Source organism: Haliotis cracherodii, unplaced genomic scaffold (assembly GCF_022045235.1).
Source record: "Haliotis cracherodii isolate W230 unplaced genomic scaffold, xgHalCrac1.p SCAF_6, whole genome shotgun sequence".
Taxonomy (NCBI): domain Eukaryota; kingdom Metazoa; phylum Mollusca; class Gastropoda; order Lepetellida; family Haliotidae; genus Haliotis; species Haliotis cracherodii.
Window position 1 is genome coordinate 64140914 of NW_027266319.1, and position 21096 is coordinate 64162009.

The 21096-nt window shown below is 40.7% G+C and overlaps 1 protein-coding gene across 1 annotated transcript in view; it reads right to left on the reverse strand.

The window, feature by feature from the left end:
• LOC139446591 (uncharacterized) overlaps positions 1–21096 on the reverse strand; it is a 31292-nt gene that overhangs the window by 2492 nt on the left and 7704 nt on the right. The window contains exons 7-15 of the mRNA XM_071227878.1: positions 20468–20596; positions 19181–19438; positions 18192–18339; positions 17636–17801; positions 17051–17166; positions 15919–16542; positions 4920–5055; positions 4150–4301; positions 3212–3264 (exon numbers count right to left, since the gene is read on the reverse strand). Coding sequence (XP_071083979.1) covers positions 3212–3264; positions 4150–4301; positions 4920–5055; positions 15919–16542; positions 17051–17166; positions 17636–17801; positions 18192–18339; positions 19181–19438; positions 20468–20596 — 1782 coding nt within the window. The remainder of the gene's footprint in view (positions 1–3211; positions 3265–4149; positions 4302–4919; positions 5056–15918; positions 16543–17050; positions 17167–17635; positions 17802–18191; positions 18340–19180; positions 19439–20467; positions 20597–21096) is intronic.

The window sequence follows — 21096 nt, forward strand, 5'->3', positions numbered from 1 at the left end:
AGAACATGATGTTTTTAGGAATATTTCTAATGACATCCAAAGCCTGTATGAAATAGTTATTGAAAATGAAGTCTTTGGCTATTTTTTTCCATTCAAATGTGTTACTTTATTATTAGATAATTCATGATGACGAAATAGTCATTGTAAGAAAAACAGGTGATTTAGCAAAAATAGCACAATTAATCGCCATGAAATCCTCTTTGTCCTAAATTCTATTTTAGTTTTGATAGAACAAGAAATGCCATTACTTTGGTCTCAATGGGTGGATCAGATGCTCATCAACAATCCTCATATCAAACAATGTGCACAGTCATCTGACTCAATGGCTGGATACACAGTCCATCTGTTTCTCCGGAAGGAAAACCAAAACCCATGTAACCTGTTTGTTATCTGACTGCATCTATAGTTCATGTTATGTGGCAGCGCATATTGTTACTGATGATAGTAAGTGGTAAATTGATTGAGGCGCTCGTATAATATTGACCTTGGTAGTGACCTTGATAAAGAGTGACCTCCCTTAGATGTTAATGGTTAATCTCCATCCCAGCGCGTGACGCCTTCGCGTGATAGCAATCACAGTGTTGAGTGTTCCGCTGTGGGGAGCTTCTCCACTTCCTTGTTTACATCTGTTGATGTACGACATTATTCAAGTCTCGCAAAATTCTCTAGAAGGCAGTGGGGCACGGGTGGCCCAATCGTCTAAGGCGCCGCGATTCTTTGTGCAGAGCTGCGTCCCTTGGGCAGGCAAGAAACCTATGAATGTGGGTTCGAATCCCGGTTCACCCCGATTTGGCTTGTAGGTTTGTCAGCACCATACCCATGTTCGTTGGTTTCTTCGAAGTAGTAAACATCTTCGACCTGCATCACTTCGGGCTTTCCTCCCACATTAAGCTGACATGCCGTGATATAACTGGAATACTGTTAAAAGTGGCGTTAAACCCAACCAACTCACTCACTCTAGACGGCAGGTGTACCTGTATAAGTGCGGGTCGAGGGCGTCCACCTACTCGCCTATTCTGCCTGTTTGCTGGATTCTGGAATGCAGCACGGGACTCTCTCAAGACATTCATATTAACATATAAGACAACATTTCACCTACCCACATTTTTGCTGCATCTTTCCCCTACCCATGCAAAATCACAATCACACTTGAACCCAGTTGCCGTCAAGAGGTCCGGTGTACACCTCCCTCTGTTACACGGGGCGCTGTCACAGAAATTAACCATCTCTTCGCATCTCTCTCCTGTCCACTCAACTGAGCATCCGCAGTTGAAGCCTGTTTCGTTTCCGTCGCATGTTCCTCTATTCAGACATGGCTTCAGTGCACACTGGTTGGTGATGTTTTCACATCGTCTTCCTGAACAAAGTTGTGGAAGTATATAGCGAAACACAAGCAGCATATGATATGGGGCTTAATGTCGCGTTCAAAATTATTGCACATTTTGAACGACATGCATGCAAATTTGTGTTCGGTTGCTAGCCCACTGAGATACGCAGTTTAACATCAATAACCACTAGACCAAAGAGGTGGTCTATACGACCAAATAAATAGTGACTGGTTGCCATCGAAACTGCCCACTGAGTATTGTTGCATATAAAGGTTTTTAACCCTTGTTCCTCTGTGGAGATTTGGAGTAGAATAAGATCTTGAGCAACCCATGCTTGCCGTACCAGGCAACTATGCTTGTCGTAAGAGGCGACTAACGGGATCGAGTGGTCAGGCTCACTGACTTGGTTGATGCATGTCATCGATCCCAATTGCGTAGATCGATGCTCATGATATTAATCACTGGATTGTCTGGTCCAGACTCGATTATTTGTAGATCGCCATCATATAGCTGAAATATTGCTGAGTGCGGCGTTAAGCAACAAACCAACCAACCAACTATAGTGTTACAGGCGGTGTTTCAAGCAGTTATACCTTGTATTTCTGCGCTAAATATATTTGACAAATTGCTTGCACATATGGATCTGTGTGCATAACCCCGCGTTCGTGTGTGCTTGGTTACGGGGATTGTGTGTGTGCATCTGTGTGGACTCATATTTTAGAAAATGGGAGAAACTTGAAAAATATAATATTGACGAAAATAATTCGGGAAGCAAATAAGTCCATTTATTGCTACTTTTTGGTTTATGTGTTTAATACTTCCACTCGATTACTCGACTGGTATCCTGAAAAAAGGTCTGTTATAGGGGAGGCTGTGTGGGGAGTAGGAACCTTGCACTCCCCACCCCATCTCTGCCAGCATATAGAGATTTTAGGCCGTTGTTGAAACTATGTATTACTATCATACCAATGAGGGGGACACGAATTTCACATGTAACCATAGACTCGCAAGATGATATGCTGTGTGGCCTGTTCCTCTTAGGAATCCAAATGTAGATTGATATCCGATAGTCTACTCACCTTTGATCCCCTCAATACAAATGCACTCAAACCTTCCGGGTGTATTTGTACAACTGCCTCCATGTTGACACATGTTACTTCCTGCGCATTCATCGATGTCCTGATCGCAGTTATCGCCCTCCCAACCTGCAATTTCAGTAATGGAAATGAAGCATCACATGCCCTGCTAATCGGGACACCGTAAGTTCTGAAAACCACTTTATGACCAGTGTAACATGAATGTCTAAATATGGACATGGATTTTACTCCATCTCGATGAATCATTAATCATGAATGAACTAATCCGATCGAACGGATAACTGGGTCTCAATGTACAATGTACATTGGAACCACTTTAATGCGAAAGGGTCGTAATACAAAACAAACACAATGGTGCTTTCTTTTGAAATTTAATGCATAATGCAGTAACAAACTCAACATTGACATCAACCTTCTGAAAATACGGGGGCACGGGTGGCACTGTCGTCTAAGGCGCCGCGATTCGCTGTGCAGAGTTGCGTCCCTTGGGCACGCCAGAAACATATGATTGTGGGTTCGAATCCCGGTTTGCCCTAATTATGTTTCTAGGTTTGTCAGCACCATACCTGTGCTCGTGGGTTTCACCGAAGTGGTAAACGTCTCACTTTGGGCTTTCCTCCCACATTAAGCTGACACGCTGTGATATAACTGGAATACTGTTAAAAGCGGCGTTAAACCCAACTCACTCACTCACTCTGAAAATACCTTCAAAGCACACTTTTGCTCCTGTGTGTGCGTGGCACGTGTAATGATTCTGGTGAGTAGTGGCCTTGCAATATTTCTCACACACTGACCCGTACCAGTCTGGGTCGCAGTAGGCACGGACCTCAATCTGTAACCTGAAAAAATAATTCAATCCAAACATTTCAGTTTGTCATCTTGTTCTCTCATCTTGCTGTGCAAATTCAAATGAAGGCACTTTGATTTAGGTGCCTGATCATATAACCACTGCCACAATTGCTTCAATTTGTTTATAACAAAAAGGAAACAAATTGTATATGAAACAGTCGGGTTCTATACAATAAGCTCTGGGTTATGGTCGATAGGTGTAATGCAATATTGTTCCACAACCTGGTAATGGTAAGGGGAGGTCATTTGAATTATTCAGAAAATATTCGAAGTAAATGGTTTCAGATTTATGACGACAACTCGGAGGTGGTCTTAGATGAGCCTGTGCCCTGTCGTACTAGAGACAGCGTGGTGTGCAACTACGCTTAATAGCTTCATTTGGATTCCCTGGGGCAGTCGGCGGAGTACAGAAACATGCAAGGCAGAAACAACCCAATTATTCCGTCAACATCCCTCAGAGCAGACACCATTTCAATGTTAATTGCTCCGGCAACTCGACTGAAATATTTCGGACACAAACGTTTCTCATTCACATCATCTTTTCTTTGTAACAATCCACCCTGCACCATCAATCTGCGCTAAGATTAAAACCGCTCCTGTTACAGAATCACCCATGTGCCAATGACTAGCCTCTTTATGTTGTAACATCAGCCAAACACCGTTATAAGTAAACCTTAGGTGCTAATCAAATGGCCCTGAGGTTTAGATGCATCAGTCAGATTAACATTATGCTGATGCTAGACCGACCATCATTTAAAACCCCAATGGTATCCATAGAATAGACAACATGGCAAATTATTCGATCTGTTCAAAGTTTTGTTCTGGCCCCCAACCTAACTATTGTATCATTCCAGTTATGTCTTAGTCTGACTCACTTTGTTCTTCCCCACACTGTGTATGGGGTGTAAACGGCTGTCTGTTCTGTAGCAGCGGCCCGGATGCTGATCCGCTTGGAGAGTGTGTCCATGTGGTCGTCACTGGAGGTGTCATCATTGTCAAACACCTGCACCGTTATTTCTATTGAGAACTGGAGAAAAGAAAATGTATATTCTCTTCTTAGTTTGTTGTTTAACACTACAGACAGGAATATTCCAGCTAAGCTAAAAAATATGTTATTACTTAATGAGTGAGTTATGTTTAAAGCCGCTTTTAACAGTATTCTAGTTATATCGCGGCATGTCAGCTCAATGTGTGCAGGAAAGCCCTAAGTGATGCATGTCTCATCAGACGTTTACCACTTCGGTGAAACCCACGAGCACGGGTATGGTGCTTACAAATCTAGAAACACAATCGAGGCGAATCAGGATTCGAACCCAAAATTATAAGTTTCTGTGTGCCAAAGTGACGCAACTCTGCACAGCGAATCGCGGCGCCTTAAACGACAGGGCCACCCGTGCTCACTTATTACTTAATCATTCACTTGATACATGTATTGCCTTTCTTCTAAATATGTAGAATGACGCTTGCAGACATTGAGCCTAATCTATGACGTGGCATGGTGAGACCTGTGTCTGTTAGTTTCATTATCAACATTCACGGAACTGTCACTTGGTTCTTACATGTGGCTTGAAGATTTACAATAAAATCTGACATGAGTGTATTTTACCACTGAGTGTACAAATTTAGGTTTAGGTGATACTCCTACCGGTACTGCTTTGGGCACAGGTATGATGATAAGATTCGCTGTTCCTAGAATGCTGCTTCCAAAGTGGATCGTGTTATGGTTATCTATGTAGTTTGTGGTCCCCTCATAAAGAGAGCACGGCGCTCTTCCGTCTGGCCTGGAATAACAGAGAATTGGTGTTTGATACTGTCAAATCTACAGGTAACATAACTCTACATTAAAAACACGTCATTTTCCCCTCCTACATATTGTAAACCAAAAGCGTAAATTCACTATATTATTTTACTAAATAAAGTAAATACCTCAATGAACTGTCAAAAATACTCAGTCAATGCTTATAATTAAATTCGACAACGAAAACATACAATAGTTAAACTGCAACAGACAGACTGTAACGAGCCGGAACAAATATGTCAGGGGAAATTTGGCGAATGTTTCAAATGACATGGTCAGTTACCGGCACACAGTTGGAAAAATGCGAGTTAGAAATGCAACCCGAAGACATTTACTGGGAAATGAATGCAATAACACGTGATCAGCAAACCAGAATGCAGGAATTTCAATGAAGACAAGAAAACATTAATTAAAAAATAGCCCCCAAATTGTTTTAAGTACAGAAAAAACGTGACAAACACAGTCAAGGTGATACTATTGCTAATAGTGAGTGAGTGAGTTGTGGTTACCGCCGCTTTTAACAGTATTCTATATATATCACGGCGTGTCAGTTTAATGTGGGAGGAAAGCCCGAAGCGATGCAGGTCTCAGACGTTTACCACTTCAGTGAAACCCACGAGCACAGGTATGGTCTTGACAAATCTAGAAACATAACTGGGGCGAACCGGGATTCGAACCCACAATCATAGGTTTCTGGCGTGCCCAAGGAACGCAACTCTGCACAGTGAATCGCGTCACCCCCTCTATTACTAATACACCGTGGTACCTCAACACGAGCAAGGAAATACCTAAACTATTTTCACAGAAGAATCAGAAAGACAACATTAAAATAACCTTTGTGTGATGTACTTAACCTGATATATTAATGGCAACAGGGGTCCGGATCATTTTTTGTACACGAGATACGATAGCATACGACTAGAAAACTGTCCCTAAATGAACATGTCTCACTCAATAGTTTGTTAATAAATATATAAAAAGTACCTACCCATCAATACACAAGATAAACATTAACTCATTAATCAATACACAAAGAACGAGCTTCACTGTCACAACACTGTCCACTCATTCCAGGGTACTTACCCATCAATGCACAGGGTAAACTTTGGGTCACATTCATCATTGCACCAATTGGTGAGATGATTGTCACAACAATGCCCGTTGATTTCTTTCCCATCTGACCAGTAACTGATGAACCGAATGTCCAGCTTAGCGTCAGTTTTCACATGCTGTTAACGACATTTGTATATACTATATTACTATTATAAAATGATTGTGTTCAATCCAAATACATCGTAAATCGTGTATCTATTTTTTAGTAACGGGTACACGCCTATTCTTAAATATGTTAGATTGTTTACTGTTGGTCATGACACGTTTCCCTATGGGACAATGTTGTGTTTATCCATACTTGCATTTAGTCATACAAGGCAAGTTTATGATGCAAACAAGTTTTGATAATGATTAGAATGCAACCACGTACGTAAGTGTTATATTTAATCTACCAAGTCCAGTTTTTAATGCTGTAGAAAATATTTCCATACCCATACATATTTTATTCTCACAGGCACTATGTTTCATACGGTCTTACCTCATAACACTTCCAAATGAGCTCTTTCATATGAACTGAGGTGATTTATTATATCAGCTTATATCTGTTAGCTTCCTTGGTCAATAGGAGGCAAGGTGCCTGGGGTGGCCAAAATGTTTAAGGCGGCGCATAACGCTGTGCAACGTTCCGTCATCATGTCAAAATCTTGTGATCGTGGTTTCGAATCCAATACTCGCCATGATATGTACCCATTTTTTGTCAGCACCATATCCGTGCTCATTAGTTTCATTTTAAGTGGTAAACGTCTGAGGCCTGTTTCAATTTGGGTGTGTTTCCCATATCAAGCTGATAATCCATAAAGAAATTTATTTATGACAATATATTGTTAACTAATCTTTTTGTGACTAATATTTATCGCCATCTCCATCTCGTCTGCAAGTAGGCCTAAAATACGGAGGCATTCAGCCACACATCAGGGTGATTCTATTGACAATAACATTATCGAGGTATTGATTCTACAATGAACTATCTCAAACTTCAAATCACTGGAGGTCTATCTCCTGAGTCATTCACTCAATTGAGGATAAAAAATATTTTTCAGTCCGGTTTACAACTCAAAAAGTAAATATCTTGTTATTCGATCTAAAATATAAGTCCTAGTATTTGAAAGCCAGTGTCTTCGGAAGTGAATCATGATTCATTTGTCGTTAGATGACGATGCATGCACTTAGCTCAAGCATATACAGTGCAGGGACCTTTTAGGAAAACGCTATGGGACAGTCCGAAGCTCTTTGTAGCGACAAGTCAATATCAAAATCGTTTATAGGGAACAGCATAGGGACACGGTTGTGGCAGCTATGGAAAGAGTGATTTTGTGAGTGTTGTTTCACTCTACTGTCAGTAACATTCCGACTATATCAGGGCGGCCTGGAAGAGACAAACCAGTGATAGATAGCATGAGGGAAACGATCACACACTGATGACCAGGTCACAGACGGTATTACCATAAGATCCTCGTTAGTCGCAGCCTAAGAAATACTTTTGTATGAGAATTGTCCAGAGGATTGGTGGAAACCTTACTGTTTGATTGATATTCTAGAAGTTGGTGAGTAAGTAAGGAGACGTACAACTTTATGGATACCAACTTCTGGTTTATTGCATGTAGGGACGTCTCTTACACCACTCCAGTTTGATAACGGTGGAAACCTTATCTCACTAGTCATCAGAGTTAGTAGCTAGTCCTGCTAAACCATGACAAAAGAGAAACATGAAACTACTATTTTATCAAGATCAAAACATGCTCACATTTTGTTTTTTGTATTTGGTAAATTTATTTCACATGCATTACTTATGCTTAAAACAATCCTGTACAGCACTTGGTATATCCCTAGTTAGTTTTAACGTGTGGAACTGTTAGATGAGTCAATGCATTGATCAACCAGTCAGTGCTCGAATATATGAAAACGCCCCATCATGCTATCAAAGCGGTATTCTGAGTTTGTGCGATAGATTTGAAAGCTTAATGCCAGAAAGACACTGAACACTTCTGGTTACGATGATATGTACACATTCTATAAGCAAACACAAAATAGGCAATAAAGTGGTAGACTACTATTTCTGTTCGATTGTTTAGGATTCTTGGCCTGGGGCTCAGCTCCATCTGAGTACCCCCTCCATGGCGGATATTGTAATGTTTCGAAAGTTTATGAGAAGGACACAGCACAACAATGACAATGCCCTTCCTTGAACCACGGACATACATAATTTAATATTGTTCCTTGTAGAGCTACATATGTTTACAGTTTCTGTCAGTAAAGCACTGAGAATTATATAATCAGAATAAAATCATCAAATGTTACTAGTCAGCGAGAACTAACAGCAATGAATATACACTTGTCCTCATCATGATTTCTTAGTCTTGTCCTAGCGGACTAGCAGACCAACGTGAATGTTAAAGGCTGTAATCTGCCCTTATCGGGTAGAAAATATATAATTATGAGGAAGTCAATATCATTGGTGCACATTTTGCTCGTCTGACGGTGGGGTAAGATGTAGTTATTTATCGTCATGAAAAGAAAATATATTGTCAATGAATGTACACAAGACAAGATCTGCATCACTTCCTCACACACCATTCCTCACACGTTAAGCTGAAGCGCCATGTTATAACTAAAGGACTGCTCTAAGTGGTGTTCAACTCAGCCATCAGCCGCCGGGTCAATATTATCTTCCATATTTGCCAACGGCCATCGCGATATATCCATTGAGGATGACATTGACATTGGTATTGTGCTCCAGTTACTTGACGGATGAGGAATATGTTTCCACAAAGTTTTGATAATGTGACATTCCCATTATTTATTATTTTTAAAAACGCCACCTTTGTCATCTGTTAATCCCTCTGTGATTGACAAAGAAACTGTTCACTCTGATCTATAGAACATGAGTCTTCTAAAACTATAATAAACTGACTTTCGTTTATGCGCCGTAAAACTGAAAAGGTTCCACATATGTTAATATTGTATACATTACAGTTATGTATAAATTACAAGGCACAAATAGAACGACCTCGTACATTGCTTAAGTATAAAGAGAGGAACTAATAGGTTTGATTACCAAAAAGTGCAAATGACCTCCATGCAGAACATTGAAGAGGCTAAGTAAATTTATCCTCAGAATACTGTATGATATATGGATACGTCGGTTACTGGTCGGCTTCTGTAGATGTATTCAACACCTACCCTGATAGTCAACAGGCAGGGAAGTAAAGTCACACATCCACGTCTTCCCCTTGTCTTCATATCCCTTTAAAACTTATATGTGTGCTACAGTTACCAGGTGCAGATCCGGTAGCAAACGCGACGTCCTTTTAACGCAGACTGATGTATCTAATGATCGCATCCACAAGTATCTGCCTTTTAGCTGCTGTGACTGACAGTGAGTTTCACTTGTTTCGTCTGTTAGCTACTAGTAGTCCATCATATTGAAGAAATAGAGTGAAAAAGTTAGTTAATGTAACAGTTGTTTTAAGGCCAGCAATATCACGGTGACTGTAAACAATCCAGTGTCTGGGGTACAGTGACATACAATCGACCTGGTCACACATTGTAACTACCCTGACATGGGATATTGGGGATATTTCCACACAACCCAAGGGTATTGATGCAGAGATCTTGTATATATCAATATACCTTAATGATAGAGACAGATGTGTGTAAATTTTATTTCGTAAACTGAAATAAGGTCTAAACGTGTTCTTTCAAGGGGGTCATGGTACCTGTTCCTGTTCTAGTTTTTTCAAGGGGATCATGGTACCTATTGCTGTTCTGGTTGTTCTTTCAACGGGATCATGATACATGTGTGTATGGGTGGACCACATCTGTGTTCAAGTTTACAAATTGACTTTGTGACTCGGAACTCTGGTGCATGATCTGATGATCAGATTGACAGGTGTGACACATTTCCAGGACCAAGACGTTTTATTTTTATTGTGGAGTAAACTGTTTTACACACTTACTATACTTGTCTGTTCTTCTTCGCTCAGAGAATCAAGGACGAGATCCCGTTTTTTCTCACGTGACTTTGAAAGGCTTGTGATATCCGCCGGAAGCCAGGGATAAGCCTTTCAAAGTCACGTGAGAAAAAGTTTGCCGTCAGTATTCACTATATCCAATAGAAATCTCTGCATAAAGCAGAGTCGATTGTACGATTCCGACTATATCATGATCATGTGTTCATGAATCACTATCGAATAGTGATGAAACCAGGTGTTCGTGAAAAGGTGAGCGTATCCTGCCCCATCGGTGGCAAACACATGCAAAGGCAAGTCAGTTGTTCGCCTGAAAAAACACGGGAACATCTGGTAAAGTCAAAATGTGCAATTGCATCGGACATCATTTCTGTCACTTATGCGTCAAATTTGGAAAGGACCTCCACATGTCCACCATAAAGCTTTTTGAAAGCTTCACCAAGGTCTTGAATGTTGTAAACTTCATCAAACACACCGTGCAAGAGTCGCATGACGCTCTTTTTGAAATTTGGGTAGAAAGAGTATGCACTGGTCTCCTTCATTCGTAGTTCAGGTGGGTATATCAGTGGAAGGGGATTGGCTATTTGATGGTTACTGAACGATAAGGATCATCGATATACCTGATGCTTAAGTTAAACTTTTGGACTAATTACCTTGTTTTGACTTTGCCAATTCGATCAGAAATGCCGATTCATATGCATAAAGAAACAAATCCACAAGAAGGTGAGCACAATTGGTGCGCATTGGGATGCCTACTTCTTGCCTAAATGTCTTATCCCAAAAGTTTACTAAAAGGACTAGTGTACATGATGAACAAATCTATGTTCACAATTTGCAAACGACCATAAAGAAATTAACACGGAAGGTGAAATGGTCGGCGTGTTCTATTGCACATTCGTTCTTCCTCCATAAACTATTCTCAAACTATCAGATGATATATGTACATATCGTACATAGAAAGAATACATTTATGCACATTTTGATTATGTATCATAACCTTGTATCTAAAGTTAAAAACGGAAAGCTAATGGTAACGCGATTATGTATTTCATGTCACCTCAAATGGACAAGCAGAAACATCGCTCCACCTAATTATTTTTTTTCAATGTGATATTCTCTTGCAATAGCTGGTATTTTCATGCCTCAGCCTACCGTGCAAACCGGAACAACCTCATCAGCACCATCTGTTAGACTTTGTTATTGGCACGAACACCATTATACCCCGCATAGCCTAAGTCGGGATCACCTCGTTGCTTGCCCAGGATCGCAACAACACCGTCAACAGCATATGACGAGTCGAGATTTATGCTGCATCGAGCAGATGGAAGATTTATGATGGCCCGATGTCACCATAAAGGTTTAGCCGCAAACAGGTTTGGTAGTGGCAGCGCAGTGATCATCCTGAACCCAATACACAGCAACACCACCGGCCGAGTGAGATAATATTCGCCACCGTGCGATCCGTTCGTCCATGAGCAGGAGGTGACAGACAATACTTCACGCTAATGGCTCATGACCTGGACATTCGTCTTCATATTGGACACGTGTCCTTTGTGCCTTGTCATCATTTATCAAGTGTTCTGATGACGAAGTGAATGTTTGTTGCTTCCAACACAAAATGGTTATGCGTTTCAGCTGTGGGGGTATATTTTCTCCCCTTACTGCGGTAAATGTCACCGACAGAACCTAACGCAGTGACTTGCATTGAATTGTGACTCTACTCACCAGGGGTGGCTGAAACGTTTTTAGCCTTATTACGAAGGATGTATAGTACACTCTTATATTTCAATTGCATGTACTAAGTATATCACGCTTACAGGCTGCAGTTGAACCACACACACAACCAGGCAGCATATTTCTGCAGGCATCAAAGCGGCTAGGTATTCTCTGCTGATGAAAATGAACACAATTGGCTACCGCGCTGTCACCAAGTATCTCCAGCTGAAAGGATTAACAGCCCTCCATGCAGACATGGTTTCACCTTCAGAGGATGATTCTCTCCACTATTCAAGAGCAAGTAAACAAACGGCAATAGCGTTCACACGGTAAAAATGTCAGGCGAAATCGTCCACCAAACGACAATATCTGCCACTGAGGAAATTAACTTCAGTGGGGTTAAAACAGGTTCCCGTTCTTAAACGCACTGAGCAATTTCTACGTCGGGCCGGCGCCCAGTTTGCCTTCCTCCTCCTCGGATTTTTCAGTCGCATTTGGGACAAATAACACAAAATTGTGTACAGTGTCACCCTTACTATCAATTGTTTATTTCATATTTTAAAGTAAACGCATGTTAGATGTTCGTATGTACGGATGTATGTTGCTTAGACAAACCCGGTGGATTTATTCCCCCGCCAGCTGCCGGACAAATAGGGTTTCGACGTTTATGGTACTGAAACAGGATGTAAGTCATTAAAAGCTTGTTACAGGATATTAATCGTTATTTTAAGGAAACACCATGTCAAGATCAATGGTATGATTTCAGCTCGTTTCCTTGACATTTAAGTAATTTCTACGATTGTTATATTTTTTTTCTCGGGAATTGACTTAATATGTCGAGGACGCAATAATAGTTTGCACTTTACTAGCCATATAAGAGGGGACGGGAGAGCCTCGAAGATGATCCAAGATCAGGAAAACCTTCAACTGCCTCCACAAAGGAAACTGTTAATAAAATACATATGATTAAGGATTTTCATTGATTCACCACGCGTCACAAAGTCAATATAGTAGGCATCTCTTAGTCGGGAACATTTTGAAGAATTAACTGGGCATGAAAAAGGTCTGGATTCTGATCAGAAACGTTACACGTTCATCATCTCTCGTAGAAAATTGACATCATTTTAAAGCATACCAAGCTGAGTTTGTTGAATAGGGTTTGTAAAAATGGATGAGTCTTGGATTGATATGACACTTTACCTTTACACTTCGTTTGTGTGTTTCATTTTGAAAGTATATCATTTCCAATACTCATTTCAAAATACATAAATTAATCACCAAAGTATCAATTACTATGGGCGCTGGTTTTAGCAATGTCCAACCATATCACAGCGGGTGCTGGGAGGTCACCATAAATGGTATCCATACATTGAACCCATGTTGGGAATTGAACCCAAACTCATGCGTGATGAACCAACACTTTACTGACTAGGCATACCTGAATCCCATTTTGCGTAACGAGAAAGAGGACACTTTATCAGTTTAAAGTTAAACCTAGTTAAGTCGAACCCGATTATCTCGTTTAAGGAGGTGTCACTTCTGGTCACCTTAATAGTCTTGTATCGGTACTCTGCTTGTCTCGAAAAACGGATAAATCGACAAACAAGAACCTAGAGCTAAGGCGGTTCACTGCTTTGAAGATTTGAATAAAAACCGTACAAATACACCGTTTGGTGAATAGCTTTCTTGTTTATTTTTCAAACTCCGTGTATGTGAATTATATACAATAAAACGAGTTATAATTTCACTGTGCAGCCAGAGCCCAAAAAGCACACCCAAACAGTGTGCTGGCACGCATCTACAAGTAGACATCATATCCATGAGTCGTCATCAGAGCTGTTCTGGATGGAGGGTTGTCACTGTCCGGTCAACTGATATCTAAACCCCAAGAGATTACCGGAGACTACTGACGTCCAGGCGCATATCTGTTGTGACGTATGTTACACGTGACTAAATCATTACTGAATTCGCACCAGGGTGAATGTGGGTCCGTGTTTAATATTTCCTCAGCCTTCTGATACAACAATGTGTCATCGAGCTTGAGGAAATATTTGTGGGAAATATTTACTTCCATTACTCATATCTGTCAAATTCAAATTCATGATGAAGTCCATTTTGGCATTTGCAGTAATATCTTGCTCAGCAAGTGTAAATACTAGCCGTGGGAACCATACCTCATATGTCCTGGTCGCCTGTTGCTGTTTACTGCAGTCGCCAAACAAAGAGAGCGTCCTCACTGCGAAGTGTTATTGTATTCATGGCGCCCGAAGGTGGAAGTGATCTGACTGAATTGTGTGTTGACAAAAACAGCTATGAAAGTAAACTTGTAACATAACATCTTTTGATTACGTGAGAGTTGTGTCACGTCGCACTCAGCAATACGGCAGCTCTATCACGGCGGCCTGTAAATCGCTAGGGACCAGACAAGCCAATGCTAGACAGCATGAACAATAACACACTGATAACCATGCCACCCATTGAATAATCACCAGATTCTTTTTAACTGGCTCTTATGGAGAAGACATGATGGCACAAAACACAATATTAGGAGTGTGTATGGTTTTACGCCACTATTGCTAAACAATATTCCAGCAATATCACGGCGGGGGAAAACAGAAATGGGCTTCACACATTGTATCCATGTCGGGAATCGAACCCAGGTCTTCGGCCTGACGACCGAACACTTGAACCACGAGGCTACCCGGCCGCCCCCAATATTCGGAAGAGCATCCCCAAAACAATAAATGTGTCGACCATGTCCGTGGTACGCCTTCTACTCGTTTGATGATGGGGTAAGGTGTAGCCATTAGTCGTCATGTAAAGCAGATGGATTTACACAATATCTGCATCACTTCGGGCATTCCTCACACATGAAGTTGACACCCGTGTTATAACTGAAATACTGCTCAAAGGGGTGTTAAACCCCAAAACGTTATTGAAAACGTCATGACATGAAGTGATATTCCCATAATTTATTAAGATTGAAACAAGCCACATATGTCCTCTGTTACATCCCACTTCGCTTGCCAAAGCAACAGTTCACTCTAAGCTTTAGAACATGACAGAATGAGTCCGCTATCAATAGAATAAACTGCCTTTAATGCGTAAGTGAAACTACAGAGGCTACACATATGTTACTATTTATACATGACAGTTACATCTTAATGACGTGACGCAAATAGAACTACATCGCTAAAGGCATAAACTCTACTGCACAGATGACTTGAAAGTTTTGGTATATAGCTGATACAATATGTACATCATGTAATTGATCCATGTAATTGATCCCTTTTTACAAACTAGTCTCCATATCAATCCGGATCAGTAAATATAAGAAAATTATCAGTATTAATAAATGGCTGGGTAAGGTCGAAGCGAGTTCGGTTTTACATCGCGTTAAGCACTATTCCATCCATATCACGCATTGTACCCAATTGGGTAATCGAACACAGGTCTTTGGCGTAACGAGCTGACACTCACACAACAGGCTACCCAGCCCAGGTAAGCTGACAAAACATATTCTGGCATTAATGTTTTAGTGTCCCATATTCATTACATCACATGCAAACAGATCCTACATATTGTGTTCAAACCATGTGCTCATCATGGGATGAGAACCCGGTCAGCCGCCGTGCAAGTCAACACTTCAACCACTGAGCTATCAACCGCTTCTGACACACTCGGATAGTTGCGATGACAGTGCGTTGTTGACATCCCAGTCCTCCATCAGTCTCATGGCAGAGATGCTTTTAATGTCTTACATATCTATAGTATATCAGATCAGAATAGCATCAAATGCAGTGTTTATGTTAACTATAATTAACGTTAAGAGCTGATTTAGCAAAGAGAAGTGTGTCAAATATACATAAAACGTCCACCTCAGAGAGAATAACCAGTCTTGCATTTTCACCGAAATTCGGGGTATGACCAAATAACTGTCGAAAAAATATATGAATGGATCACTGAATATCCACTGACACTGACGATACACATGTCCTTTCGTTATTCTTATTAGTTGACAATACATCGTCTGGGGCAACTAAAACTACGTGCGTAAAACAACAACATCGACATAAGGGTCTTCCTCTGAGATGTTCTCAACATCGGTAACATCGGTGTCATCGGTGTACTCTGTATCCTCCTCCTCACAACGATCGAGCGGTTCATAGTTGATGGTCTGACGCAGGTGGAGCACATCAACAGGCAGATGTGCAGCGACATGAGGGCGAGCTTCGAATGTCACTTCGTCATGAAGACGCGTGTTGACAGATTCCAACACGCTTGCACCATGTAGACTCGACAGGTCAAGGGTCATATCTCCAGTTCTGTTGTGGATATTTGATGTGGCATGGCGGTGAGTATCGAGTTGTGTTATGTCACCGTGACGCGCGTTGTCATCTGGAGAAACGCTTGCAGCCTCTTGGCTCAATGGGACAAGGTTCATATTTCCAGTTGCTCCGTGAATGTTTGATGTGTCATCACAGTGTGTGTCGAGTGCCCCTTCATGTACGTCATGGAAGTGAAGACATGGTTTACCATCTGGAGATACACTTGCACCCTGAAGATTTCCTGAAATGGTACCGGGACTTTGTGGGTTCCTGTTGCATGGCACATCCATCTCAAATGAGTTGATTTGATCGTTGTTGTCGTCGTCTGTGCATTTCGACATGTCCCTTGAAACCGGAAAAATAACAGTTGTTGACTTCAATAATAAAACCAAAATGATTTTTTTTCGAATCTTATTACTTCCCAGAGCATTGTAATAAATTATTCAAGTTTTTTTTTATTTGTCCGCTTAACAATTCAGTACATGTGTCTACAAGATGGATATATGGAATGAGTATTGATAACCCCACTGTGTGCTTCCTATATCGACATATATCAGTACAATGCAAGACAAAAATATCTTCAAGTTTTTGCAATTTCGATGGTTGCGTGGGTCTACATTTTCCTCAGCCGTGCCCCTCATTTCTCTTACCCGTTACCCCCGTGTTGGATGTTGGGGTCTGATAAATGTTGTCAGACACAGGATACTGTTTCAGTGCTTCGAGACATAATATAATATGTCTTGGAGGATTAAATCGATTTAAAAGGCCTGATTAGAAAGTTCTTCATCATCATTGACACCTCTCTGTGTACAACGCAGTATGTAAACCAATGGGAACGTCATGTACCACTCACGATTTTCTTCTCCAGATGCAGATAGCCACCAGAAGGAGTACAGTCATTAGGACAAGGCCTAGAGGAAGAAGAACGGCCGGCACATAATGAACGGTGTCCCAATTGTCATGTGGTTTCTGAAACACGCACGTATTGACCTGTATTGATCTGAACTGATCTAATCAAAGAAAGTGTTTCGACATTAACTTACATATAAAATTAGAATAATGAACCCGTGAATAAGATTGAGTCAATCATAATCAGTTACTGTCTACATACACCCGTGACCATCCCAGCAACCTATAAGAGCCGACCAAATGGATCGGGTGTTCAGGATCGTCGACTAGACTGATTGCATGTCATTGTATTCCAAGTTCGTGGATTGCTGCCCATGTTGTATATCACTTGATCCTCGACAATTTCAGACCGCCGTCATATTGCTGGAATACTTCTTAGTGTGGCGTCAAACAACAACAAAACAAACGAATATACGTCCTTACAAAAGGCAATGCATTTATTATGAAATAAGGCCAGATATAGCATATTTTGTTATATAAACGTAAACAAGGCATCGACAACAACCTCTCTTGGCATCGTGTAGTTTACCTTCACCGTCGACTTCTCTTCTTGTCGGGGAGGGTACAACGGAAGAGGCAGATATTCATTGAGGACTTCATCACTGTTGGATTCGAAGATCGTATTTACTAAAGCACTGTCCAGAAACGTGTCGTTCTCCAAAGCAGAAAAGAGTTGTATGTACGTTGTAGTATAACTGAAATTAATGTTCAAAGCAAACTTTAGTTAGGATCGTGATATTCATTGCAAGACGGAATACTCAAATACTAAGGCCATTGTAGGTCCTTATTTGGTGTCGTGGTTTCACAGCATGCTGTTAGTCATTCGGGGGCACGGGTGGCTCAGTCATCTTTGGCATTGCAATAAGCTATGCAGAGTTGCATCCCTTTCGAAACCGGGTTCCCCCGATCATGTTTCTAGGTTGGTTTGCACCATACCCGTACTCGTGGGTTTTACCAAAATGGTAAACGTCTAAGACCTGCACCACTTAGGCATTTCCTCTCACATTAAGCTGACACAGCCTGATATAACTGGAATACTGTTCAAAACGGACCTCAACCCAACTCACTCACTGTTTGTCACTCACTTCCTTTCTGTATGTTTGTTAGTTGTAATCTTGACATCCACTTTTCCTGGAATTTTCCCAAGTTCGGTGATGAGTCTGTGCAAGCCATCAGTCAGGTTACCTTCATTTGTATGATCAATCGCACCAAGAAGCGTGATGTTTATAATGTCTGAATACAAAGAATAAGAGGTTTTAGGAATAAGTTTAAACAAAATTGCAACTTGACAACCATAAGCCTGTTAATGATTATTGAAAAGGAAGTCATAAGCCATTTTGTTAATTGAAATGTGTAAAACGTTATTATTATTAGATAATTCATAAAAGAAAAAGAAGTGATATTTTTAGCAAAAAACAGCGCCCTAATCGCGATGATATCCCCCCTTTTCCATTTTAACTTGGATAGAAGACATCACCAATACGAAACACGTTTACTTTTATTTTAATGGGTTGAGGAGATCAACAATTGCTATATCAGACAATATAAACAGATTTAATGTAAATCTGACTTAATACATTGGCAGGATACACTGCCATGTGTTTTCTCCAGAACACATGTAACCTATGTGTTGTCTGACGACATCTATAGTTTCTGTCATCTGACCCTGCATATTGTATTTTTGTAAAAGGCAATGTGATCGAGGCGCTCGTACAATATTAATCTTGGTAGTGACCATGATATAGAGTGACCTCCCTTGGCTGTTTATAGTCAAGCTCGATCCCTGCGCGTGACGCCCTCCTTGTCCTCCCGGTGTGGGGAGCTCCGCTCCGGGGAGCTGGTCTACCCCTTTGTTTACAGTTGTTGATGTACGACCATATTCAAAACGCTTCTATACTTGCAAAATTTCTGGAAGGCAGGCTGTACCTATGTAATTACCAGAGAGGGAGAGCCTACTTACCCAGTGCGGAAGGGAAACCTAACAGGAAACACCAACTTTTCTGCATGTTTCTACGATTCAAGAACGGAGCACTTGGCTCACACATATGAAGATATAACACAACATTTCACTTACCAACACTTCGGCTGCATCTTTCCCCCACCCACGCAAAATCACAAATACACTTGAACCGAGTTGCTGTCAAGAGGTCCTGTGTACAATTCCCTCTGTAACAGGGGGCGCTGTCACAGAAATTAACCGACTCTGCGCATGTATCTCCAGTCCACTCTTCTGAGCATGAGCAGTTGAAGTCTGTTTGGTTTCCATCACATGTCCCTCCGTTCAGACATGGCTTCAGTGCACACTGGTTGGTGATGTTTTCACATCGTCTTCCTGAAAGTAGTTGAGGAAGTATATGGCGAATAACAAGAAAAATATAACAGATGTTCTATATTTTAGTAGGAAATTGTAATATGCAATGTGTAAATATTTCTGCCAAACAAGATTGGCCTGCCTTGGCGGTCACAGTAAATCTCTTGAATTCTACTCTTTATGTAAATTTTATTTGAATGTGAGCTGTATTTAGCAGATATTACCACTGTTTGTTATATAAAAAAATTGAAATAATGTATGAATTATCTTGGTATACAACATCGTACAGGTAAATGTGAATTATGTGATTCTGAAGTCTTGTGTAAAACCTGTTTTGTAGTAGAAGATGAAAGTCACGTATTATTTTATTGTCCATGTTATGCAGTAGAACGTAATTTACACTTGCAAGAATATACAACGAATTCTAATTCTATATTGGATGCACCAAAGTTATATACATCTTCAAATGTTTACATCGCCTTTTTGTTTGTACAAAGTTCTTTGTATCAAAGGAGATATTCAGATGCACCTATAAATGTTAGATATATGTACTGTTCTATGGTTCAGATGGCCTGGAATTCTGAATAAACGGAATCTGAATCTGAACCAGCAATGCTAAATATATTTGACAAATTGCTTTCATATGTATCATATATCTGGATCTGTGTGCGAGCGGGCGCGCGCGTTTGTGTGTGCATGCAAGTGTGTTTTTATGCGTACATGTGTGTACACATATTTTAGAAAATGGGGGTTCACTTAAAGTAACAAAATATGAACGGAAATAATTCGGGGAGCAAGTTGTCAAATATGAGTCAAATTATTGTAACTTTTAGTTATGCATGATTGATATGTCAACTCGATAACTAGAGTAAATTGGTATGCTTCCAAAAAGATGTAGGGGGAGGTTGGGGGTTGGGGAGAACGTACCTTTGTATCCCCAACCCCATCTTTACCCGCGTATAGAGAGGGGGCCACGAATTTCACATATTGTAGCGAAAGATCGATCGCAAAATGATATTCTATTTGGCCTGTCACATATGGTCTACTCACCTTTGATCCCCTCCATACAAATGCACTGAAAACTTCCGTGTGTATTTGTACAATTGCCTCCATTTTGACACCAGCTGTTAATTTCTACACATTCATCGATGTCCTGATTACAGTTATCTCCCTTCCAACCTACAATTTTATGATTGACAGGAATTGAAATTATGTCCTATACGTGAGCTCGAATACAAGGAATACAAGTATGCAGTAAACAGCAAAAGGGTTTTCGAAAGAGTGAAACTCCTGATAACCCACAGGATGATCTCTGTCAGATGAACGTCTAAACATGCAAAGGGATATAACTGCATACCCATGATTCATTGATCATGACATTAATCAATATGATCGATTTCACTTTGAATAAGACCGTCTGGATAACCGGGTTTCACTGTACTTTGCCACAGTTTAAAGCGGAAGGATCGTGATACAACTCAAGACGAATTCCAGTTTTCTTTTGAAATTTAGTGTATAGGCAGTAACAAATTCGACAGAACAGAACTTGTAATACTCCCTGGTCGAAATCTCCGGCATGCGAGGTACAAATGACAATACATACAATGTGAGATGGCGATTTTCCATCATGTGTTTACACACAATACAGTGAGTTAGTGAGTTGGGTTTAACGCCGCTTT